Below are 26,399 nucleotides of genomic sequence, written 5' to 3'. Positions count from 1 at the left end.
GTCTTTGATAGTCTGTGTGCTGCTGCCAGTCACCAACAGATCATCAACATAGAGAGAAAATCATTTTGAAGTCTAATATACAGAGTTGCTTCATTGCAGCTTCTCTTAAACCCCAAATTCAGTAAGTAGCTATCGATCCGTGCATACCAGGCCCTAGGTGCCTGTTTCAAGCCATAAAGAGCTTTTCTTAACAAATATACCTGGTCTCTTGCTCCTGTAAAACCTTTAGGCTGCTCTACATAAATTTTCTCTTCAAGGTACCCATTAAGGAAGGCGGACTTAACATCCAATTGAAATACTTGCCAACCTTGGTGTGCTGCAACTGCAAGTAGCAATCTAATGGTATCAAACCTTGCAACTGGTGCAAAGGTTTCATGAAAATCAATTCCATGTTGTTGCGCATACCCCTTTACAACCAGCCTTGCTTTGTACTTGTTGAGCATGCCATCTGAATTCAGTTTAATCTTGAACACCCATTTAGTTCCAAGAGCCTGCTTGTCAGGAGGTCTAGGTACAAGTACCCATGTATTATTCTTGTTAATCATATTGAGCTCATCCTCCATGGCTGTCCTCCATTCAGGAATTTGCAATGCATTGTCTACATTTGTTGGCTCCAACATAGCGACATTGCATCTGTTATATATATCTTCAATGGATCTAGTACCTCTTACTGCAAAATCATCAAAGTCCTCCTCTTCCTCTGGAATCAGCTCTTCTTCTTGGGCACTTTGTTCTTGATTAGTGATCTGGAAAGAAGAAACAACCATCTTCTTCCAGTCCCATGCAACATCCTCATCAAATTTAACACTTCTACTTACATGGATTTGTTGTGAAATAGGATTTAAAATCCTATATCCTTTAGAAGTGCTGTTGTATCCCACAAATATTCCAACTTCAGCTCTTTGATCAAGTTTATCCCTTTTAACGCCAGGAATATAAGAGTAACAGATACAACCAAATACTTTAAGATGAGCAATTGATGGCTTGGTTTCAATCCATGCTTCGTATGGAGTCTTTCCTTCAACTGCTCTCGTCGGCAATCTATTTTGTAGATAGACAGCAATATTTACAACTTCAGCCCATAGCACCTTAGGCAGACCTTTCTCAAACAGAAGACACCGAGCCATATTCATAATGGACCTATTTTTTCTTTCACTTACACCGTTTTGTTGTGGTGTGTAAGTGACTGTAAGTTGATGATGAATTCCTGCTTTCTGAAGAAAATCCTTGAACTGATTGGAAATGAACTCGGTCCCATTATCAGACCTTAAGATTTTTATCAAAGAGCCACATTGGTTTTCAACAGTTGCTTTAAACCTTTGAAACGCAACAAATAATTCAAATTTATGTTTCAGAAAGTAAACCCAACAAAACCTCGTAAGGTCATCAATGAATAAAAGAAAATATTTGCTGCCATTATAAGAAGGAGTGCTCATAGGTCCACACACATCAGTGTGTATTAGTTGGAGCTTTTCAGTAGCTCTCCAGGCTTGATTAATAGGAAATGGTGATTGACTTAGCTTCCCAATTTGACAAACCCCACATACATTAGAGGTTTCATTTATGGAAGGCATATCTGCCATAAGATCCTTATTTTGCATCAATTTTAAATCATTGATGTGACCAAGCCTCTTATGCCAGACATAAGTTTCATCTTGAATGCTGACATAAGCTCCAATGTCGGTATGTTTCCAATCAAGAGGGAAGCTTTTGTTGTTCATTTTGACTGAGAGCAATTTTATACCAGTTGGATCCATGATTTCACATGTTTTATCTTTAAATAACAGGGCATAATTTTTATCAAGCAATTGGCCAACACTGAGAAGACTTTGGCTAATTTCAGGAACAAATAATACATCAGATATAATCTTCATACCTGAGGGAGTTTGAACAGTAACTGCTCCTTTGCCCTTTGCATCTACAAGTCTGCCATCTCCAAGTCTGACTTTGGAGAAATAATTTTTGTCCAGCCATTCAAAAATGTTCAAGTTAGCTGTCATGTGATGCGTGCATCCACTATCAACAAGCCACACATCATGATCTTGAGCTGCTACATTGCATTCTCCAGCAATAGAAGCAGCAAACAACTTCTCTTCAGGATCTTCAACATTTTCGGTAACTTGAGCTGGCTGGTTTTGATTTATTTTGCACACCTTATCCTCATGACCAAACTGTTTGCACAACTTGCATTGAACTCCAGGTCTGTACCAACAAAACTTGTCTGTATGATTGGTCTTTTTACAATAGGGACAAGGTGGATACTTGGATCTTCTATATCTCCCTCGGTTGTTAGATTGCTCCTTCTTCTCCTTACCATATCTTCCATTTTGTTGCCTTTTTGGTTCACCATCCAACTGAGCTTTAGATCTTTGAGCAGCCACAAAAGCGATTTCACTTGTACTCTCTTCCTCTCTAAAAGCTTTCCTTTTTTCCACTGCTAGAAGAGCGTTGGATAGTTCATTCAATGTGACACGAGACATATCCCAAGTATCTTCAATTGAGGAAATTTTTCTTCAAACTTTTTTGGAAGTGTCACCATCACCTTCTCAACAATCCTCTGCTCTTCTACTTTTTCCCCTTTCATGATTCTATCAATATAATCTTTCACCTTTTCGGTCTCTTTCATTCTAAACATCTCAAATTCTTTTCTTAGAATCAATATTTGCATTTGCCTCGTCCTATCACTCCCTTGGAATTCTTGCTTCAGCATATCCCAAGCTTCTTTGGCAAATTCACATGTCATGATCCTGGTAAAAATTGAATCTGAGACAGCTGCGTGAATGAAAGACAGGGCTTTTGGACCTTTTACGATCTCTTCTTCATGACTTCTGATCTGCTGAAGAGTTGGGTTTGCTCTCAAAGGTTCTGGAGCACTGTCTTCCTCAACATACTTCCATAATCCAATACCCTTCAAGTATGTTTTCATCTTCACTGCCCAAACTTGGTAGTTCTCGCCATTAAAGATAGGGGGTGAAAGAGGAGAGCTGCTAGAGGCCATGTGAAAGGAAACTGAACAAAAAAAACTTGGACAAGTTAAACTTGGTAGGTGATCTTGCCGTGTTTTTCTCTCTCAAAACAGTCCCTAAAAGATCAATTTAGCTCTGATGCCAATTGAAGGAGAGAAAGAGAAGACAAATATTATAATAGAGAGATAATTTGGAGAAAAGGAGCAGATCTTTTCATTCAGCAAAAGCTTACACATATATAGATACATAAGGTGGTGTCAAATCCCTTAAATCCTGGAAACTATCTCCCTATGGTGCTTAAATAAAGCTCCACCACATATTACAATATCTTCTACATTCTAGAACTTTGTATTAAAATTAATTCAAAAGTTATACCAAAAATATCAAGACAAAAGTACTAACATGACAGCACTTAGCATCACATACAAAAACAACAACCTTCATCAGTCCCTTGAGAGAGACACGAGCTTTTGGCATGTCATTACAATCCATTGTGGCCATTTATTGGCTGTTAACAGTGGTGTTTCTTCCCCTAATGTCCATCCATCTGAGTTTCAAAATTGGTTAGTCAATGCAACTGAGTATTGGACTTCCATTATAGCCTAAAGCAACTAGTATTTCAAATGCACATATCTTTCCCCACAAAGCTTGAAGTTCCATCAATGGGATCCAAAACCCAGATAAAAAGATCTGGAAGAACATTGTCACGATTGCGCCGGGTTGATCTCCTCAGCATAAATGGAGTGGGAAGGGAAAGCATTGGTGCTTAGGGAAACCATAGCTTCTTCTGCTTCTATGTCAATGCATGTGACTGGACCATCCCCATTCTTTTCCCTGAATACATATCTCACTCGACTAGAACAAAATTTTCAAATAATCTGTCCAGCAACGTGGGCCACTTCATTAGCTATTTCAGCAGCACAATCAAGTTTCGTGTTGTTTAACACCAAGGATGCAAAATCATCCAAAACTATTTCCATCTGTACAGATTCTAGGATTAACTCTAGAAGGATTATTCACTCCTGAAAACGAATCAGTTATCATCAATCATTAGTAGGACAGTGAGTTGACATACAACAATAACAAAACCAAATAACATGGTATGGATTCTCACTAAATATTTTTTTTTAAAAAATGAGAAATCATTGGAACACCTTATATGAATATAGAAATCGAGTTTTCATGTTTTAACTTTTAACGACGACTGTGTAAATTATATTGAGTATCAATTATGATCTGTTAGAATTAGTTTGATTCTTCCCGGTAACCAGAGTAGCTTGAACACGTGGACATGTTTCTTCTATCTATATACCAAATTACCAATCAATAAAGATATACAGAGAGACAATGTCAGATTCAGGATTAAAAATGCAGTGGTTTCAAGGTTTGTAATTCCAAAGGGGCAGTAACCACAAGTTAACATACGCCAATGAATAAACCAACAAACAACAACAACAACATACCCAGTGTAATCCCACAAGTGCGGTCTGGGAAGGGTAGTGTGTACGCAATCTTGCCCCTACCCTGGGAAGGTAGAGAGGTTGTTTCTAATAGACCCTCAACTCAAGCAAAATATATCAAAATCAGGTATGGAAATACATTGGGGAAGAGATCAGTAGCAACAACAAATAATATGATAACCGAAGCAAAGATAACGACGGGTAATAATAAAATCAAAGAAAAAGATATTAGGAGAGTAACAATTCCTTGTTCCAGGAGTAGTTGGTCATGGTCAGCATAATACCTATATCAGAATATAAATGCTATCGCTTATCAGATCATTCAAAGAGTTCAAACACAAGCCTGAAGAGACTAAAATCATCAATACTAAACCTCATAAAAAGAGTTCATAGATCCATTAACAAGCACAAAAGGATCCTATCAGCTTAGCATGCATCTGCCAGTACAAGGAATATAAGCTCTGACTACATAAACTTTAAAGCCAAACTGTGATTATATGTATATATGCAGCAGAAGGAATATAAATGACACATGCAATATCCGAAAACCAACCATACAAAAATACTACTCCAGAAAGTCCTTGATTCCATACCTCTTAAGGTAATACTCCAGTTAAAAAGAAAACTCAAAATGTAGGTAGGGAAAATCCAGGCAAGGATCCCCTAATTTTCCTCCCACTCGATATCTTTCATGTCTTGGACAACCAAAGTAGAACAAAAGATCAGAGTAAACCAACAATAACTAAACAAAACAGAGCAAATATGAGCTCTCAGTATGTATTTGAATTAAATGAGGAGTCATTGGAACACATTATACAAATATAAGAATTGAGTTTTAATCTTTTAGAAACAATCAGTGATGGCATCATTCGCTATGGATCAAAGACAACATGTTTATGTAACAAACTAACCATAGTTCAAGTATTGATGAATCGGTATTGTGCTACATGATTCATTTTTATGTAATTAATTGAAGATAAAACTCTTTCTTATGATGATAACTGACTGTATCAAATAACAAGTCTCTAGGTCATATGCAAAACTTTTCAACCTACATCCTTGGAGGATCATCAAGTACTCTGATTTTGGGAAATTGTAGTCCCAATTTCAACAATTTCTATTATCTTAATTTTACTAGCTTACAATTTTGCAACTTCCAATCTGTTATGTGGCGCCTTCCTGAGACTTCTGGGAAGGGAGACGTAAGGCTAAGAAACCTTGTTTGTGTGGTTACTTCTTTTTTCGGGATTGTTTTGGACCATCTTCTTGAGCCGAAGGGTTTATCGGAAGAATCCTCTCTACTTCTGAGGAAGAGTTAAGGTTTGCATACACTCTACCCTCCCTAGACCCCACTTTATGGGACTACACTGGGTCTCCTAACCAATTATAAAACTAAAAAAATTATGTGTAAATGATAATATTAAGATTTGTTGTCCAAGTCATTAAGGGATTTTTACACTACACAATAGTCCAGCAAAGTCCACAACATTGATTATACAAAAGAGTAAGCCCATAAAAGGTAAAATATCATGAGCAAACTACATAAATCCCACTATTTTATATTATAATTACTTAGAATCCCGGTAGATTTTTAAATTACTTGCTATGCCACTTTTTTTTAGTCGGATACATGAATCAAAAGTGGTTAGATACGTGTATCTACCATAATTAAAGGGAAGAGATACATTATTTAATTAATTTGAATTGAATGTTGTAACTTAATTCCACAATTAAAATATGGGATGTAACAAACCACGAATTAGGTGGATTAATTGATATCAAACTGTTACGGCTTTTTGAAAAAAGGACTAAATTGGATAGAGTAACAGATCTGGCGTTTTAAACTTCTTCTTTTTCGCTTTATTCCCTTGAATACTGAATTTTCAAAGTTATTTTGTCTGAATGGCAAACATAACCATATTGTTATGACATTCGGGTTCGTGGATATCTGAAAGCGATTACGCAAATTATAGAATACTATTGAGAGAGAATGCAACCTACAATGATATAGTCGATGGTATTTCAACACAACAAGGGATCGATTGTTCACGCGAAAGAATGCAGATAAGATACATGATGGAAGGCAATGTAACTCCAATGGAAATTCGAAATGAGATGGGCATGAGGTTATTTATGGAATTGAAAAGACGTTAATCCAATTGTGGTTTGTATCCATTATGCATAACAACGGAAGAGCAAAATTTTGGATGCAACAACAATGGTGAAATATCTTTTGACCAAGATACATCCATGGTTGAAGTTGGAGGTGACATTGGGACTGTATCTGTAGTAGCTCTTGTAGATAATCATAGTGTAAATGCGTTATGGATAGTAATTCGAATCATGTTATTTGTGATCGTAGCCACAAAGTAGTTAAAATCAAGCAGTTGTACAAGGACAAGAGTACTATTGTGGCTGTAATGCAAAAATATGCTATAGACAATCAATTTCAATTCAAGGTTTTAAGATCAGACAAGAAGAGGTTAGTCATATTTGTTGGATACATGACGTGTACGTTTTTTGTGTATTATAGAAGCATGAAAAAATGTGTCATAGGTTGGTGTATCTTGAAAAATATATTGTATATCTCATTATTAAGAGATTACAAATCTAATGTTGAAAAGTAATAAATGTTTCTGTAACATGTATATTTTATAGTGTTTATCTCGGACAAATGAAATGTATCTCGGAGAGATAATGTAGACATCATTGTTAAAGTAAAAAGATCTATTGTTGAAGAGTAATAAAGGTTTTTGTAGCATTAATATTGTGTTGCACATGTGTCTTAGATAATAAAGTAGTATAGATACATGCAAAAAATTTCATGATTTATAGTGCATATCTCGGACAAATGAAGTGGATCTTTATATATAATTTAGTGTATTGTTAAGTTCATTAAGATGTAATATGACACATACACTTGGAAATATTACTAGATACAACAATATCTAGTTGAAATAACTTTAAAAGATATATGACAGATACATAACAAATACAATACAAGATACATACCACAAACAAATACTTACTTTATTCAAAAAAAGTTTGACTTTATATTTAATGGGCATTACTAGGAACATATACTTACTTTGTTGCCTTCGTTACTGAAAATGCTTTCCATGATGGTGTTGAATTTAGGCTGTGAATTAACAACACGCCAGTTCAGAATTCTTGGAACTAAGTTATCATGACGAACAACTAATGTTGTTGGGAGTTGCATGCAACACTCATAAATCCATACTTGTAGAGCAAACGGCATTCCCCGAAGGCGATACAATTTCTTAGTAAAGTTCATTGTGCGCCTATATGATTTCATCAAGGATTTGAATGACAACTTTCCCATGGAAACTGTTCGTATGTACCATTATCAACTATCACAAAGTCTCTTATAGGTATGGGAACATCATTCTATTGGGAAAAGATAAAATTGTGGATGAAGTACAATATCGAAACCTTGACGGCGTCTTCATCGTTACTCTCCCACCTCTTGTCATCAAAACACTTGATAAGGTGTTCCTTCTTAACAGTTTTACCGCCATAGAAATAGTCAACTAGGAGCCTATTATTAGAAGTAACATCAACCGCGAAGTCTTCTTCATTTCCGTTACACTTGAGCCCGGTAATCAGAGCAAACTCAGCAATAGTGAAACAAAGGTTAGATCCATTTGCACGTAGCCAAAATTCATCTTTATTTTCTTGATCAATTTCAAGTGTCATCAGGCAACGGTGGAATTGTGCTTGAAATGTGCAATTTGAAATATCCAAATACAACGATCCAATTAAATGGGCAAACAGGTTTTGGTATGTATTTGGATATTTCAAATTGCACATTTCGAGCACAATTACACTGTTGCCTGATGACACTTGAAAATGATCAAGAAAATAAAGATGAGTTTTGGCTACGTGCAAATGGATCTAACCTACGTTTCACTATTGAGTTTGCTCTGATTACCGGGCTCAAGTGTAATGGTAATGAAGAAGACTTCGCGGCTGATGTTACTTCTAATAATAGGCTCCTAGTTGACTATTTCTATGGCGGTAAAAATGTTAAGAAGGAACACCTTATCAAGTGTTTTGATGACAAGAGGTGGGGGAAAAACGATGAAGACGCCGTCAAGATTTCGATATTGTACTTCATCCACAATTTCATCTTTTCCCAACAGAATGATGTTCCCATTCCTATAAGAGACTTTGTGATAGTTGATAATGGTACATACGAACAGTTTCCATGGGGAAAGTTGTCATTGAAATCCTTGATGAAATCATATAGGTGCACAATGAACTTTACTAAGAAATTGTATCACCTTCGGGGAATGTCGTATGCTCTACAAGTATGGATTTATGAGTGTTGCATGCAACTCCTACCAACATTAGTTGTTCATTATGATAACTTAGTTTCAAGAATTCTGAACTGGCGTGTTGTTGATTCGCAGCCTAAATTCAACACCATCATGGAAAGCAATTTTCAGTAACGAAGGCATCAGAGTAAGTAGTACATGTTCCTGGCAATGCCCATTAATTATGAAGTCAAACTTTTTTTGAATGACGTATTTGTATCTGGTATGTATTGTATCTGTCATATATCTTTTAAAGTTATTTCAACTAGATATTGTTGTATCTAGTAATATTTCCAGATGTATGTGTCATATTACATCTTAATGAACTTAACAATAAACTAAATTATATATAAAGATACACTTCATTTTCCGAGATACGCACTATAAATCATGAAAATATTTGCATGTATCTATACTACTTTATTATCTAAGACACATGTGCAACACAATATTAATGCTACAAACACCTTTATTACTCTTCAACAATAGATCTTTTTACTTTAACAATGATGTCTACATTATCTCTCTGAGATACACTTCATTTGTCCAAGATATACACTATAAAATATACATGTTACAGAAACATTCATTACTTTTCAACATTAGATTTGTAATCTCTTAATAATGAGATATACAATATTTTTTTCAAGATACACTAACCTATGACACATTTTTTCATGCTTGTATAATACACAAAAAACGTACACATCATGTATCCAACAAATATGACTGACCTCTTCTTGTTTGATCTTAAAACCTTGAATTGAAATCGATTGTCTATAACATTTTTTTGCATTACAGCCACAATAGTACTCTTGTCCTTGTACAACTGCTTGATTTTAACTACTTTGTGGCTACGATCACAAATAACATGATTCGAATTACTATCCATAACGCATTTACACTACGATTATCTACAAGAGCTGCTACAGATACAGTCCCAACTTCAACCATGGATGTATCTTGGTCAAAAGATATTTCACCATTGTTGTTGCATCCAAAATTTTGCTCTTCCGTTGTTATGCATAATGGATACAAACCACAATTGGATTTACGTCTTTTCAATTCCATAAATAACCTCATGCCCATCTCATTTCGAATTTCCATTGGAGTTACATTGCCTTCCATCATGTATCTTATCTCCATTCTTTTGCGTGAACAATCGATCCCTAGTTGTGTTGAAATACCATTAACTAGATCATTGTAGGTTGCATTCTCTCTCAATAGTATTCCATCAATTCTATAATTTGTGTAATCGCTTTCAGAGATCCACGATCCCGAATGTCGTAACAATATGGTTATATTCGCCATTCGAACAAAATAACTTTGAAAATTCAGTATTCAAGGGAATGAAGCGAAGAAGAAGAAGTTTAAAATGCCAGATCTGTTAATCTATGCGATTTAGTCCTTTTTCAGAAAGTTGTAACAGTTTGATATCAGTTAATCCACCTAATTCGTGATTTGTTACATCCCATATTTTAATCCTTTAATTGTGGAATTAAGTTACAACATTCAATTCAAATTAATTGAATAATGTATCTCTTCCCTTTAATTATGGTAGATACACGTATCTAACCACTTTTGAGTCACGTATCCGACTGAAAAAAAGTGGCATAGCAAGTAATTTAAAAATCTACCGGGATTCTAATTATAATATAAAGTAGTGGGATTTATGTAGTTTGCTCTTATATATTTTATTTCATCTTCCTCGCTAGTTGCCACTACGTCTATGGAAACAACAAGACCTCAACCCTAGTTTATTCCTACTTCTCTCTCTGTCATGCATCCACACCCACACTAGTGTCGCGTCGAGACAGGTTTGACAGCCAAAATGAAGAGTTAGCGCAACATAGGTTTTAACTACGAGCTAGTAGGATGGTCTCTTGATGATCTCATTGGTAAGTTCTCTTTTTTTCGTTTTGGAACGGTAAAATTTATCATCATAGAATCAAGAGAATGCTATGGATTGTGCAACTTTGTAGGAAATTTACTTTAACTATTTTATGGGGAAAAACCAAAATACTACAACAAGGATAGTGTTTATCTTTGATTCGTAGGCGGAAAATCCACAAGACTGCTTCAAATTGATGTTTGAATACAGCACTGCCTATATAGATCAAGTTTTGCGTATGCAGAGGTTGAGGTTGAGAGCTAGTTTTGCATCTACCAAAAGCAGATACAAATAGCTTACACCAACAGCCAGTGTACTCTCTCTATCTCACTCCCATCCACATATTCCATTTCAGAAGTCGTTAATGAAAAGTTACGTCATAATAAAGTAATAGCCACAAAAAAAGGGTGTTCATTATAATTCTTCAATAGAAATTTAACATGCTGTAAAGACCCAACAAGAAAAAAAAGATAGTACAAGCGAAGTTTCAGTTTTGATACCGGCTAGTAGATGAACCGAGGAACTCCATGTGGCCGGCTGACAATTCAAATGAAAAAGGAGATGTTCTGTCATCCTCTGGTGGAACAAAGACTTCAAAGTCACAGATGGTTGTAACGAGTGCAAACAAAAGCATAAGGAGGAGAAGTAAGACTCTCAAAATCTCAGGAAAAGACCAATATTGAAATAGAAAAATGGATTATACAGATTTGATTTTATTTTATTTATAAACTATGCAAACAAAGATATTGAACCACTTATATAACACACAATATTTTTACAATCATTAAATTTTTAAATTTGCTAAGATATATATTCATGAAAAATGAAAATTATAACGAAAACTGCACCTACAAGAAGAAGGAGAAGAAATCAAAAGGGCATTGCGATTCTTCTTTTCAATTCAGGAAGAGTCCTGATGGGAAGCGAGGCAAACGGAAAGGGAGAGTTGCGCCTCCTGACACTGTCGGCGTTTGAGGGCGGTGCCGCCACTAGAGCAGAGGCTGCGGACGGCGTCCGATTCGGCCGGACATATAACGGCCACCATACACTCTGCCAGCGACCGGTTTATATGGCGGCATGCTAAGTCCCTCTCCCTGCCGGGCGCAAACCGGCGGTGGCACCCAGTTAAGGCCGTATACAGCCGATTGCAGTCCCCTCCAATTGAGGGTTCTCTGCTCGACATAGTCCTCTGTCTCCGATTGATTGTTAGATCTGGGAATGCTTTTGAAGAACAATTTGGAGAAATTTATTGTTACTCCTATTTTGTCGAAGAACTTTTCGCAAGACTCCTTTCAAACTAAACAAGCCAACAACACAAATCCAGTGTTGCTCAACTTGCCAAAACTTCATCAATTTGGCCTATTGAGATAGAAATTATGATATATAACCAAATTGAAGTTTTGAAACATGTAATTTAAATTTTTTAAATTGTATTTTGTTTTTTGTTGTACATAAACTTGAAATTTTTATACATTGTTAAAATTATCAAAATTATTTTTAATTCTTTATATAATTTTATCAAATAAATAAAACTTCTTGACAAAAGTATAAGGCACTATTAAAAACTATTCTAAAATATAATATTTAATGATCAAATTTTATTCCAATAAAATATAAAATTGCACATGATGTGTTTGGTAAGATGAAAAATATTTTTTGAAAAATGTTTTCTAAATCAACTTATTTTCTTCAAATCTAAGGAAAATGACTTTTCTTCAAAAATTAAGGAGAACATTTTCCAAAACTTTATTTCATCCTTTAATTACAATACATTTTTCTATACCCTATCCCGTACCCCGTACTCGACCGCTCCATAAAATAGATTAAAATTATAAAAATTTTAAATTTCAGATATTTTTAACCCCTACCCCTAAACTAGCCCCACTCCTCCAAACAAAAAAAAAAAAAAAACTTTAAAAATTATTTTTAAAAAATATTTCAAATTTTAAGATATTTTTACCTCACCCTTCCCCTACCCCCATAAAAAAATTGTTTTGAAAATATATTTCAAATTTTAAAAATATTAGTTTTTACCCCACACCATATCCTGACCCCACGCCTCCCCCCACCCTTCATTTTTTTTCAAAAAAAAAATGTGTTTCCGAAAAATATTTCAAAATTAAAAATTTTCATTTTTACGCCACCACGTAAAACCCTACCCCCCAACCCCACCCATGCCACCCTCGTCAAAAGAAAATTTAAAACAAATTATTTTTGAAAAATATTTTAAATTTTTATAGTACGCAACCCTTACCCTCAACCACCCCCGTCAATTTTTTTTAAAAAAAATTGTTTTTGAAATCAAATTTTTTAAAAAATAAAATCATTTTTACGCNCCCCCCCCCCCCCCCCCCCACTCACCCAGTTAATTTTATTTTTGAAAAATGTTTCAAATTTTTAAAATTTCATTTTTTATGCCACCTCTACCCTTACCCCTCCCGGTCACCCCGTCAATTTTTTTTTAAAAAAATATTTTTGAAAAATATTTCAGATCGAAATTTTGGGTCAAGTTCTGTGTCAAATCTCAAGGTCGGATTTTGGAATGATCGTCGGGGTCGTGTCCTAGTTCGGGTGTTGTGGTCGGGTCCTAGCTCGATTATTAGGGTTGATTTTTGGGTCAGAAATTATTTTCCTAAAGCGTATTTTCTAGTTTCAAGCCAAAGCTAAAAGATATTTCTGAAAAATATTTTCCATTCACCAATCGAACATTAAAAAAAAATTAGAAAATATTTTCTATTTACCAACCAAACATGAAAAAATAAATTAGAAATCAACTTGTTTTCCAAGAAAATATTTTTTTTCTTACCAAACACATCCTTATAGTGACTAAATTTATACATCTTTAAGATCCTTTAGGGGTGTTGCTTCAATTTATATTTCATCTTTTCATATTAATTGATCACTTTTTATTTTATATGGTACTTAAAAAATCATAAATACAAAGATATAAATCTCCATAAGATATAAGTCATGTTTTTTAATTTTGAATTTAAACTATTTCAACGTTAGTTTGCCAATATAAATCCGTATGACCTATAACAAATCAATCTATATTAAAAATTGTGAAAAACATAATGACAAATGGACCCATATTTTTAAAGGTGATATATTATCTTTCAATCATGTATAATCAATTCAGTTGCGAAAATAGAGTATGCATTATACCGATCTCAAAATTTTCATAGGTGAGTTTTTAAACTTTAAAAATAGAGTAAGTATTATTGTGAGCTTTTAATTTTAAACTTTAAAAAAACCAAACAATAATTTGATTTTTGTTTACTTTAACTATCCAATAATATTTAAATTTGTAAAACTCCTATAAAATGAGAAAGGAGAAAAAAAAGAAAAGGGAAAAGGGTCAAAAATGCCCCTCAATTTTAATTTATTAGTTGACTATACCCTGCGTTAATACAAAGTTATTTATGCCCTCGCTGTTACTAATTTCACCATTTATGCCCCTCAATTGACAGAAATCCCCAAATTGACTCAAATTAACCAATTTTACTTAAATTACCAATTCTAACCCGACCCACGTAATAATATAATCCATTTTTGTTCTATCTTGTTCATCTATCTTTAATGTTGGGTTCCTTTTCAAAAACAGCTTGTAAACAATCCATTTGAAAACACCCATCAAACAATTAGCAAAAATCACCTTCTCCATCCACGAACTCCAGCAAAGAGCGATCGCTGCCAGTCCCATCCCTTTTCCCCTTTTATGTTTTCTTCTATCGTATATGTGTTTTTGGCTCCAACTCCGGTGAACAATGACCATGAACTCTGGCGAGGCTCTGCAAATCAGCAGCCACCACAACCACTCTCCCAACGCCCCAAATCAACAAACTCATTTCTCGAACCAGTTGACAACACCAACACAGCTCCACGATCGAGCTTCACCCCATTTTCCATTGACCCTCTATTTTTTTTCCATTCTTATATTTTATGATGATTTATTTTTCTTTTACATTTTTCACTCTATTCTCTGTGTTTCAAATTTGGTTAGGGAGTTCAAACTCCAATAATTTTTCATTCATATTCGTTGTTCAAGTTTGTGTATGCTATTACACTTTGTTGTTGATTATTTTAATTTTTGGTTTGATATTATTGTATTTTTGGGCACTGTTACAGCTTTTGCTTGTTAATTTGTTGATTTGTTATTATATTGGATTTTTTAAAAATTAATTTTAAAGATGAAGATTAACATAAATGAAGATGAACAAACATGAGTTTATATTATTAGGTGGTTCGGATCGGGTCGGGTTAAAATTGGGTAATTTAAATAAAATTGGTTAATTTGAGTCAATTTGAGAATTTCTGTCAATTGAGAGGTATAAATGGTGAAATAAGTAATGGCAAAGGCATAAATAACTTTATTTTAACGGCAGAATATAGTCAACTAATAAACCAAAGTTAAAAGGGTATTTTTGACCCTTTTCCCAAAAAAAAAATAAATATAACATTCCTATAAAATTGAATATGCAAAACTCAAATTTTGCCTGCCTTTAGAAATCCCCATAGAACTCCTCTCCATCTCTCTCACACACACACAGCAGCGATGGCTTTAAGGTCGTGTGCATCGAAGCTTATCACCTCCTCCCAATCCGTCTTTTCCAACTCCGGTTTGTTCCTGCCCCTTCTTATTCTTGTTTTATTTTCAATTTTGTACTGTATTTTATTTTTCTTGTGTTGAAGTTGAGAATCCACCAAATAAATTGGAATGAATATGTTCTTTCGTGTTTGGTTAATGTATTGTGATTTTTATTCGATATACTTTGATGGGTTTTTATCTTTCTTTAGATCTATTCGTTTTGTGAACTTCTCTGCTGATTTGCTTGATTGAATTGTAAAATCCCCACCCTGCCCAAGAGAAAATAAAAAGAAAAGTCACAGGGGAAAAAAGAAATATTTTTTGGGCCACTGAGGTGTAGATAAAATTGTTAGGCTTATTAGGTAGCATGACCGAAAGATTGCAGGTCCATTACTGATCAGGTCCATCACACGCGCAAGTATACATAGAGTATCGATCCCACGAGGATGTGTTGTTAACTATTTATTGAATAGAAATTATTTATTCAAGCCATTCCAAGAAGTGAGTATATCTAACTAATACTACAACGACACTATGAAAGATGCAAGTAATAAAAATGAGGAGAGTTCAAGAGAGTGTGAGATCCTAGGGTTATGGTAGCTAGCAATCCTGATGAGTTATCCATGAGAATTAACCAATTAATATCTAGTCTACTAATCACAGGGTTGATATTGCTTATAAACTCTCCCGAGTCCCTATTTACCGTTTCAAATTACTCTTTAACACATATATCCCTATGGAATTATCATTAATAAGAACATATTTATATTTCTTATATCTAACTAAGCAAGGCGAGTAGGTTCATTTCTATTCTAAACGAGAATCCATTTCTCGATGCCCAAGTTCAAGAACAAGGCCTATCCAATCTTATATGCAATATATGATAATTGAGAACAAGATTGAATAACTAAATCAATAGGATAAATCAATATAATCACGTCAAGTACAACAATCATGTAGCACAAAACCTAAGAACTAACAAATTACAAGTGAAGAGATAGAATAATGCTTAGGATCGATGTCGCTTGAGGTGTTGTTCTAGCCCTCATTGAATCTCCTTTTTGTCTTCGGTGTTTCTGTCCTTTAAACTAGTTTAATCACCTGAATATATGACCTAAAATTCGTGTACAAGGTGTATTTATAATGTGGACTGGGGAGAAACTCTCTACGACTCAAGCACATCTCCTAAACTAAAATGGACTCTAGAAGGGACAAAAATGATTTTGTGCGCTGTGCGGTGCGGTGAGTGGCACTACGCACCAAGTCAGAACTTCAGAGACTTGAATTCTGTCAGACAGGACCAAAAGAAAAAAATGCACCGGTGCCCCACATGGGTTGGCGTGTGGCACTCGGACCAGGCTAATTTTTCAGCTTTTTTGCTTTTCTTGGCTGGCGTCGTGCACACTTTGTCCAGTGACCTCTGGAGTTCGGACTTGATCCAGATCATTTTTCTTAGACTTTTACTCAAACTTCTATGCTGTATCTGATCCCTTTTAGCTTCATATTAGTCCATGTGCTCAAAATCTAAGTTGCTTGGACTCTTCACTTTTGGTGCCGCACCCATATTGACACGACATGGGTGTGGGTGTGGGATCCGTGTCCGATTTGTTCAACCGATTATGTGTACTTTGAGCCAAAATTTATGGGGCAAGTCTAGACAATTTTAATGATTTCTGTAATCAATACAAAAGCTAACGTGAAATTGAAGAAAATGGATTATCTTTTACATAGAAATTTCTGTGTCACTCCTTTTCTTTTAATCTCCTTTCAGGATTCTCCTAAGTTCTCCACATAATATCTCATTATTTAGGTTTTCTAACTCTATTTTTAGATAATTTAATTATTTTTAGGCGAATCCTCGCACCTGTATCCCTACATGGATCCATATCCTCGAATCTTAAAAATTAGATCATGAAGGATATGACCTCTAGATCCGCACCTGTATCAGACACGCGCACCCGAGTCTGAGCAACTTAGCTCAAAATCATGTCCTTTCCATGCCTTATACTTCTACTCAGACTTGAAAGCCCGTTTTCACCCAATTTAGCTCCTAATCATCTTTTGTTTTTGCAAAATCATCTCCTACACAACAAAATGTGAATTTTAAGTATAAAGTAAATAAAATTAACTTAAACATAAGTAAAGTGATCATATGTGAGGCAAAAGATAGCTAACAACATGTTCTTCTAGCCACAGATCAATCACTCAACAACTACATTTCTGGGTGGGTTTTCCATTTAAATTAGTCATTTCTCTCCCAAAATATTCTTCTGCTATTTATGGGTTCTTCTTTTAGGAGAAAGGGAATAACTTAGTCGGGGTTGGTGGCTAACTTTAGTACATTTCAAGATAACGAGTTGCATACTGCTTGTGTATACAACAAACTCAAATATGTATAATTTTGCTTATTGGGTTTTAAAGGCGTTTAGATGATTAAAAGTGTTGCAGGCCTTTAAAACTAAATAAAAGTGTCACCTGTCTAGTAATTTATACTCTCCGGTGGGGCAGCTCATGCAATTCAATATGGTATAAACCAGTGTTGAGGAAAGCGAGCGCTTCAGCTGGCTGAAGCGAGGCATGGGAAAAGAAGTGACCGCTTTTGGGCTTGAAGCGCGATGCGACAAGCAGCGGTGAAGCGAGAAAAGCAAAGTTTTTATTTTTTTTAAGTAATAAGTGATCGAATTTAAAGAATAAAAAGAGGCATGACTTACCTGGTTCTTCTTCTTACTGGTGCATCTAGCCTAGGATTTTTCTTCTTTTTTTCCAATTTGTTCGTTATTCTGTTTTCCTTTGCCTTGTTTAGCTTTGTTTATTTAAATTATATGTTGCTGAATTTTTTTCCCTCACAGTGATTAAAATATTCATTGCTGAATTGTTTTGTTACTTAACAATGACTAAAATGTTGTTGAATTTTTTTCTTAATAGTGATAAAAATATAATGTTGATTATTTTTCTTAAATCTTATCTGCGATACAAAAATGGCTGACCCAGCATGGGTAAAAAGTTAGTGAGACCAATAGGACAACAATTGTATGTTTTTTTGTGATAAAACAACTAAAGGGGAACCTTTTTCTAGTTTTTTAATATGAATTTTTACTTATATATTTTGTCTCTCTTTATTTTGGTCTTTTTTCTTTTAAATTGTGCCTCACTTCAATGAAGTGAGCATTTTGCTTCACGCTTCGCTTAAAGCGTGAAGCGGGACCTTGTCGCTTTTTACCGCTTCGCGCTCCCCTAAACACTGGTATAAACACTAGGCTTCGTCACCCATCTACTTTTCCCATGTTTGGCCAGGGTTGCATGTAACCTAAAATAATTAAATAAAAGCAAAATGTCTCATATTGGAATATCTCAAGCTTTTAGCTGTAAGTGTTCACGCAATTTAACAAGGTGTTGTATTGACAATACTGTAAGGCTCTGTGCCTTGTCTTGTAAGTCACACATACTTTATCAAAATTTATGAGTTGCAATGCTTAATTTAGTGACTAAATACTTAACCAATCATAAATTTATGTTGGCCATCATTTGTTCTAGCTATGATGATGAAAGGGGTTATTTTTTGGATCTCAAGAAATTGGATCTGGCTACTTTCGAGTAACTAATCTCTTCATTTCCTCCAGCATATTAGTGTTTTTGCTTTGCCCCAACACTTCCTCCAGTCAGTTCTCTGTCTTCCATGCTTCCTCCTCCCACGGCCAGATGAGAATTCCTAGAATCCCTTCTTTTCCGCCCAAAATCTATTAAGAATTTCACGTAAACAAGTCCAACACCAATTCAAACCAAAGGTAGCACTTCCTTCATAAAGGGGGTAGAACAAGGATTGTGAAATGTTAAGTGAAAGTAGCTGTTGAAGTCCCACGGCTGGCAGGTCTGTGAGGAAAAGTGGAAGTTGAGGATATCTATCCGTTCAATGGAAATCCCTGAGAAACTCCTACCTTCAATATAGCTAAACTATCACTGTTAATAGCAAATCCATCTAGTGAGTGCAAATTCAAGCTTATCTGGGATTCTTAGTTCAAGTTGAGGCTCCTTCCTATCAATTGAGATTTAACTATGTAGACTTTCAGGGGAATCCTTCGCTTTTTATAATCAAGAAACCCCTGAGGGCGAGTGCCTCATGATATGGATAATGACCCTCCACTTTACCCTTCTCCATTTTAATTAATAGTGGGCTTTTTTATGTGGCAGGATTCGAAGCCATGATGTGTGCATAATTCACACATCACGTGTTGTGCTCTTACCAGTAGACCAAAGCCTTTGGGGCTTTTTCCCTTTAATGTTATTGTATTAGTGGCTTTTTCTTGTTCTCTTTAGTCCAAAGTAGAGAAAAATAGGGTTTTCACCTAAAGAGAAACAAAATCAGTGTTACAGAGCTTGTTGGAGGATTTTTTTGTGGTGGACAACGGATTATACCTTGAGCAGCTCGATCTGTAAATGTGATACATTATACAACAACAATTGTGCCTTAGTCCCAAACAAGTTGGGTTGGCTTTATGAATCCTCATTTTTTCATTCAAGCGCACATCATCTGTAAAGGTGATATACCAGTCTGTGAAATTCCAACATATATCTATTATCTGCTTGGCCTATCAAACGTGAAAGAAACTATAAGGTTATGTTTTTTCTTTTTCTTTTGGGCTTGAATCGGTAAACTTCCATAATCAAAGTGCATCCATGGAGGCATTGACCATGATCCAACACAGAAGAAAGGGAGGGGATTCTTTTCTGGCAGTGGAGAGGAAATAGAGGAAGAGAGAAACCTGTTGACATTGTTTGAAGTGTTTTTTGAGAGAACATTGTTTAAAATGTTTGGATTAACTAAAAAAATCTGAACGTACTAATTTGAAAGGAACACTTGTAATATCTTTGAGAGAGACTCAAATGGAGGAACTGGAGAGATTAGTAACCAGAGAGGAGCGGAAACCGAATATCATCCTTATTCCTTGGTTGAAGCTTGTTAGCTGTTGCAACAGTACAAATCTTGAAATCTGTGCCCTTGTATTTCATACCTCTTTTTTCTCTTCCAAATGTCTTGGTGAACCTGCTGCAACAAAATCCATGGCAGAAGTAGAGCCAGGGCATTGGAAATCAATGGGGCTTAATTGATTTTGCAGAAGAAAGAGATCATATGAATCATTCTTACGAATCAAAATTTGAAAATACAAAAATTGTTTACCCAAGTATCCTCTAGAGTGCTTCATAGGACTTTGTTACGTGTACCTTGACGCTTATAAAGGCCTTGTTTGACTGCACTATTGAAAGACTTGATGGAGCTCAAATGTGTGATTTCTTTTGTCGATGTTTAACAATGTAAATTACATGCACATGAGTTACTGGAATTGCTAGATGCTGTCTTTGAAATAATTTTGTTAGACGTGATTATTGCAGATAGTATTGAATATACTTTTCTTATGTTAACCCTCTTGCATGTCATTAGAAGCATCTACTGAGAAAAGTGCTGAAGCTCCAAATAATCCCTTTCAGGCTTCAGGCCAAATAAAGTTCATTGTACTCTCTGTGTCTTTTATCTTGAACCCTTTAAGATGATAGCGTGTTGGTATTGGCTGAAGAAAGATACATTGTGTGATATTCTACATCAAAGACCTTTGCACATAATTGCTTCAAGATCGTTTACAGCTGAACATCACTAACCTTCCAAGTTTAGGTCTTTGGTTTTGGTCAGGACTAGTCTATTAAGATGGATAGTAGTGTGTTAATATATCCCACTAAATCATTGAAATTTTACTCCGCTTGCTTCAAATGAAGCATTCCAATATGAATGTTTTCCCAAATGGTGAAAAATGTGGCCCTATTCCAATAAATGGGGTTGTTAGAAATTAAAATTATATTCTCGAAAAGGTGACTATAAACACCAAAGTCTATGCATTTTCACCATACAAATATAATTTCTGACAACCCCTTTTATTGGACTTGGTTCACATTTTTCACCATTTTGGGAAAAAGGTTTCCCCCCAAGACTCCACTTGTTAGATTACACCAGGTATGTTCTTGTTGTTGTTATAAACCAAAATATTTAATACTGATTAAAGAAAGCCAAAATATGGAATAATCAGTTCAAGTGCTATCCCATTGAAGCAAATTCACAGAATTTCTTTTCCTTGTTTCTATCTGATATTTGAGAACTTGTCAAGTGAATTTGTAGTGACCCTTAAAAATTATAGTTATGTTGACAGGCAAATATATGCTTTTTCACCATACAAATATAATTTCCGACAACCCCATTTGTTGGAATTGGTTCACATTTTTCACCATTTTGGGGAAAAAGTTTTTCCCAGACCCACTTGTTAGATTACATGGGGTAATGTTATAAACCAAAATATGTAATACTGTTTAAAGAATGAGCCAAAATATGGAATAATCAGTTCAAGTGCTTTCTCATTGAAGCAAATTCACAGAATTGCTTGGCATTTGAGTGCATTTTCTGACGTAAAGCAGCATCTTGTTTTCTCTGTTTTTATCTGATATTTGAGAACTTGTCAAGTGAATTTGTAATATCCTAGTGACCCGTAAAAGTTCTAGTTATGTTGACAGGTAAAACCTCATTTACAAACTAGTGGCCCTAGCTTGTGATTTTGGATGTATGAAAGTGATGCAGTTTATCCAACTATAAGAACAAGACTGCTCTTGAAACTTTTCTCATGAAAATAAGAATCATCCCTGCAGTATGCTTTAGCCTCTAAGTGCTAGCACTGCTTTTATCAGACTTGCAACAAGGTCTATCGTGCTTTGACTATCTTTTCATCTGTATAGTGGCAAGTAAACTTTTGTTTCCCTCTGGCTCTCTTTAATTAAAATGGCTGCATCCCATGTGTTGCACGAACTTTCAATACTGTCGTTGGGCCTATGTTAGCAGTTTCTTTTGCTTTGGTCCTTTGAAACTTCCCTTTGTTTAGGTTTGAAGTTTAAAAGCTCATTATCTTCGCATCTGACTTTCTATAAGCAACCTTTCATTCAAGTTCCAAAAGGTTGATGCTTTTATACATCTCATCTTTACTGTATGTTTAAAAACATTTTTGTTTCGACAGTGAGCAGAGGAATCCATTCAACTAGCGTAACAAGAATGGGAGGACATGGCCATGATGAGCCATTCTATCTTCATGCTAAGCACATGTACAACTTAGACAGGATGTCCAATCAGAAGCTGAAGATGACCCTTGGTGTTTGGTCTGCAGTCGCCATTGGTGTTATAGTCCCAGTTTATGCTGTCGTTTTCCAGCAAAAGAAAACTGCTTCGGGTTAGATCAGCTTCTTATTTGGGCCTCCTGCACAATAATGCAGTTCAGCGTTTATCCTTGTGAAGACCAAAACCTATTTGTTTTAAAGCTTTTAATTGCTTTCAGTTTTAGTTTAGCTATACAATGCGTTTTCTTTTCTTTTTTCAACGGCAACAAAGGCGTTTGTGCCTGATTCTTAAATAATATTTTCTGAAAACACCAACTCAATTGGAGTGTTTTGTTATCCCATGTACTGCACATTTTCTGCAGTTTGATATCTTTCTTTCTGAATGACTTGATTTCATTTCTACGTCGATTTTACGTTTTTAGTTTTTATCTTTTAAAAACACCTAAAGCAATACCCTCTTTGGTCACCACATGTGTGCTAATTTCAGATTTGATTTGTCTGTTCACAGGTAGGTAGGTGTAAATGACAAATGTTTATAAGAATTTTTTTTAATAAATGTAACGACACGACCTGGTACATCGTCTAAGATAATTACCAATAAATAAGACAGAATAATTAGGGGATACTGCATGGAATATCTATTATTTGTTATCCCATATGCAGTTTGATATCTTTCTTTATGAATATTTTACGTTTTTAGTTTTATCTTTCAAAAACACCTAAAGCAATACCATCTTTGGTCAACCACATGCAGAATGTGTGCTAATTTCAGATTTGATTTATCTGTTCATAGGTAGGTAGGTGTAAATGACAAATGTTTATAAGATTTTCTTTTATTAAATGTAACGACACGACCTGGTACATCGTCTAAGATAATACCAGTAAATGAGACAGAATAATTAGGTGATACTGAACAAAATAATTTGACAATACTTTCATACTTGAATGAGTATGAAAATGGAGTGGATGAGTTAATAAAAAGAATTGCATGCAACATCCCGCCTTAGAAAGAACTATTTTTGGAAAGAGTAAATTTGGAAATTTTGGCAAGTCATGCTAAGTATGAGTTTTGGGTCAACTTCAAACGACCATAACTTTCAGTACAAGATGAGTTAGGTGGCCGATAAGATATCAAATGAAAGATCTTGGAATCCTCTTTCCAACACCGTTGAGTTTGCTAAATTTTGAGCTCGTATGAGGGAGATATGCTCGTTTGAAGTCAGACAATCCAGTTAAGGAAAGTTACCCCAAAATATGAGGGGTATTTTGGTCTTTTTCTTACCCTTTCAGATTTAAGTGTTTTTAGTAATTAATTAGGGGTCTAAACTGATTTGGTTCAGTTTTTCCAAACAAATTTACGCTTAGGGTTTTGAGAGGAGTTCAAGAAGAAGAGAAAATAGAAAAGTCAAAGGCGTTCATCAAGTTTTCTTGCGAATCAAAGGTTGTTTCCCCAAAGGTTTAATCCCTAAGAGGTACGCGAGGTTTCTCATAGTGATGAATATGTTCATCCTTACGCCAAACATGTATTTCTTCCAGTAAATCATCCATGATATCATTATGTATAGGTTCTTGAGGAATTCTTTAAGGTTTAATTACTTCATTCTTTATCAATAAAGTCATGTTGGATTGTTAAAGTGAGGATTTTGCGAATGAGTGTTGTTCTTGGTGTAAATTGAGGGAGTTTTTGATGAATTTCGTTGGGTTTATGAATCTAAATGAGTTTGGGAATGAATCATTCGATTCCAAATGGGTAGGCCATGAATTGAGCAAGAAAAACTCGTCAAAATAATGGGTTTGGGGTGGGGCATCGCACCCTTAAGGCGCTAGGGGCTAATGCGATGCACCAGTAGAACTCCCAATCAGACCTCCAATAAATGGGGGCCTGACGTGACGCACCAATAGAACGCCAAATCAAACCCCCAGTAAATTGGGGGGCCTGGCGCGACACACCAGTAGAACGCCCAATCAGACTCCAGTAAATGGGGGTTGGCGCGACACACCAGTAGGACGCCCAATTAGATCCCCAGTAAATGGTTCCTTCTCTGTTCTCATTCCGTACTTGTTCCTTTGAGCTGAGTTGTCATTCTCTTTTTATTATCAACTATCTAAACCTCCATTAATCATTGAAGGATCTTATGTATATTCTAATTATCATTCTTAAACTCACATTTTCAAGTCAAGGTAAAGTTAAGAGGGAAGTTCAAAGGTTTTATTTCATAAACACTTAAAGAGTTTTTAATGTTATTTATATAACTAAATGTATACTTATGTATCTATGTTGATTATTGAACTTGAAAGATAAGTTCACAAGTACATCTTTTCAAGAATGTAAACAACGTCTAATGTTTGAAAAGTATTTCAATCAAGTAAGAAGTCCATTCCTTGTAATGGGTAAATTGAGCATAATGTTACATCTATTATTTTGAGAGTAGTATCGAGCACCGAGTTGGGTTAGAGTCTCTTATGATTCGGAAGTCCCATAGAACTACGTAGCTAGCGTAGGATAGGATAGCATTGGCTCTTCATGTGACTCCTCATTGCTTCTGAGAAGGCCAATTAGATGGATCCATAGTCACGATATCACCCTATATCTCGACAAAGTTTAGGGTGGCCCTGGCAACGTGAGGCGAAATGTTGTATCATTACTAGGCTCCTGGTAATGGTTGTCGGTTAGAAAAACTCTCAACAAGTAAAGTATATTATTTTCATTGCATATTATACTGTAAAGCTTAAATGGTTTTTTTCACCTCATATTCATGTATTAATCAAGATATGTTGTTTCAGTCCTTCAAAGCCAAATTATTATTTACTCTAACTTTTTCATGTACCAGTACATTCAATGTGCTAGACGTCATTTGACCTACATCATTTCATGATGCAGATACAAGTATTTAGAATCATCAACAGGCGAATCGTTGAGATCATTATCCACTCACAGACAATATTTGGTGAGGCCTCCTTGCTTTCAGGGGGACTCCATTTCATTTTAGTTAGTAGCTTTAGGAGGTGTCGTGGGTCTTGCCCCGACATCCATCTCACGTTGTTAAAGTCTTCGTAGACAGATTGAGTAAATATTTTCCATTGTTTTCTCAGGATGTTCTGTTTAACTCATGGTTCATGTTAAGTATTTTGCAAATGACAATATTTTAAAATTTTCTTAAATGTTCAATTGTTCACCTATTTAAGCTTATGTAAATTGTTTACTGTAATGTAAGTCATGTAGCCAGGCCAAGGGTTTGCTTGGGGATAAAAAATGGTTCTCGAGTGCCAGTCGCATTCAGGGTGTAGGCTCGGGGCGTGACAAATTTAGTATCAGAGCGCAGAGTTCAAGAGTCCTAGGGTGTCTATAAAGTCGTGTTTGTAGAATCTTAGTTATCGGTGTGAAGCGTACCACATCTATAATTAGGAGGCTGCGACATTTAAGAAGTATCTCACTTCTTTCATACTCTTTTCGAGCGATAGAGTTTAAATCTGTGAAAGTTTCTTCTAACTCGTGCTTACGTGTATCTTTCAGATCTCCACAAAAAACTGCTCGAGGACGTTCTGCTAGAAGGAATGTTAACCCTCAAGAACAACGGGTTCCTAATGCACCATAAGTGCAACCACCTCAGAGAGATGTCACAAATGCTGAATTTAGGAATGCAATTCAAATGTTGACTCAAGTGATGACATCACATGTTGGTCTCCAAGGAGCCAGACATCAGGAAAGACATCAGCTAATTTTTGTTCATCAAATTACTTTTAGTTATTTGTTATTTACTTTATTGTTTTAGTTATTAGTAATTATTTAATTTTAATATGTTATTTATATAGTTGATTATTTTAATGGCTATAAAAGATATTAGTTCACTATTTATTTTTGGAATTAAGAAATAAAAATTAGCTCACTGATTATTTTTGAAATTAAGAAATGAAATTAGCTCACTAATGTATTGTTAATCTCTACATAACTAAATCGTGCATAATTAATACCTACATAACTAAATATAATTAAACTCTACACAACTAATACAT

At 35.2% G+C, this 26,399-nt stretch overlaps 1 protein-coding gene and 1 long non-coding RNA gene across 2 annotated transcripts in view; one reads left to right on the top strand and one right to left on the bottom strand.

The window, feature by feature from the left end:
• LOC125844625 (uncharacterized) overlaps nt 1-22,768 on the top strand; it is a 93,238-nt gene extending 70,470 nt beyond the window's left edge. Inside the window, exons 2-3 of the mRNA XM_049523939.1 lie at nt 15,166-15,273; nt 22,289-22,768. Coding sequence (XP_049379896.1) covers nt 15,210-15,273; nt 22,289-22,503 — 279 coding nt within the window. The 5' untranslated portion in view covers nt 15,166-15,209 and the 3' untranslated portion in view covers nt 22,504-22,768. The remainder of the gene's footprint in view (nt 1-15,165; nt 15,274-22,288) is intronic.
• LOC125844628 (uncharacterized) lies at nt 3,864-11,999 on the bottom strand. Its single transcript, XR_007444163.1, has 3 exons — nt 11,507-11,999; nt 11,155-11,230; nt 3,864-3,988 (listed from the first exon to the last, which is right to left on the bottom strand). It is a non-coding gene; the product is annotated as an uncharacterized LOC125844628 (long non-coding RNA).
• Nucleotides 22,769-26,399: the final 3,631 nt, after the last annotated feature.

The sequence above is a fragment of the Solanum stenotomum genome, chromosome 11 (assembly GCF_019186545.1).
Source record: "Solanum stenotomum isolate F172 chromosome 11, ASM1918654v1, whole genome shotgun sequence".
Taxonomy (NCBI): Eukaryota; Viridiplantae; Streptophyta; class Magnoliopsida; order Solanales; family Solanaceae; genus Solanum; species Solanum stenotomum.
The sequence above is the reverse complement of the archived record's forward strand: the minus strand, read 5'-3'. Positions and strand labels throughout refer to the sequence as shown.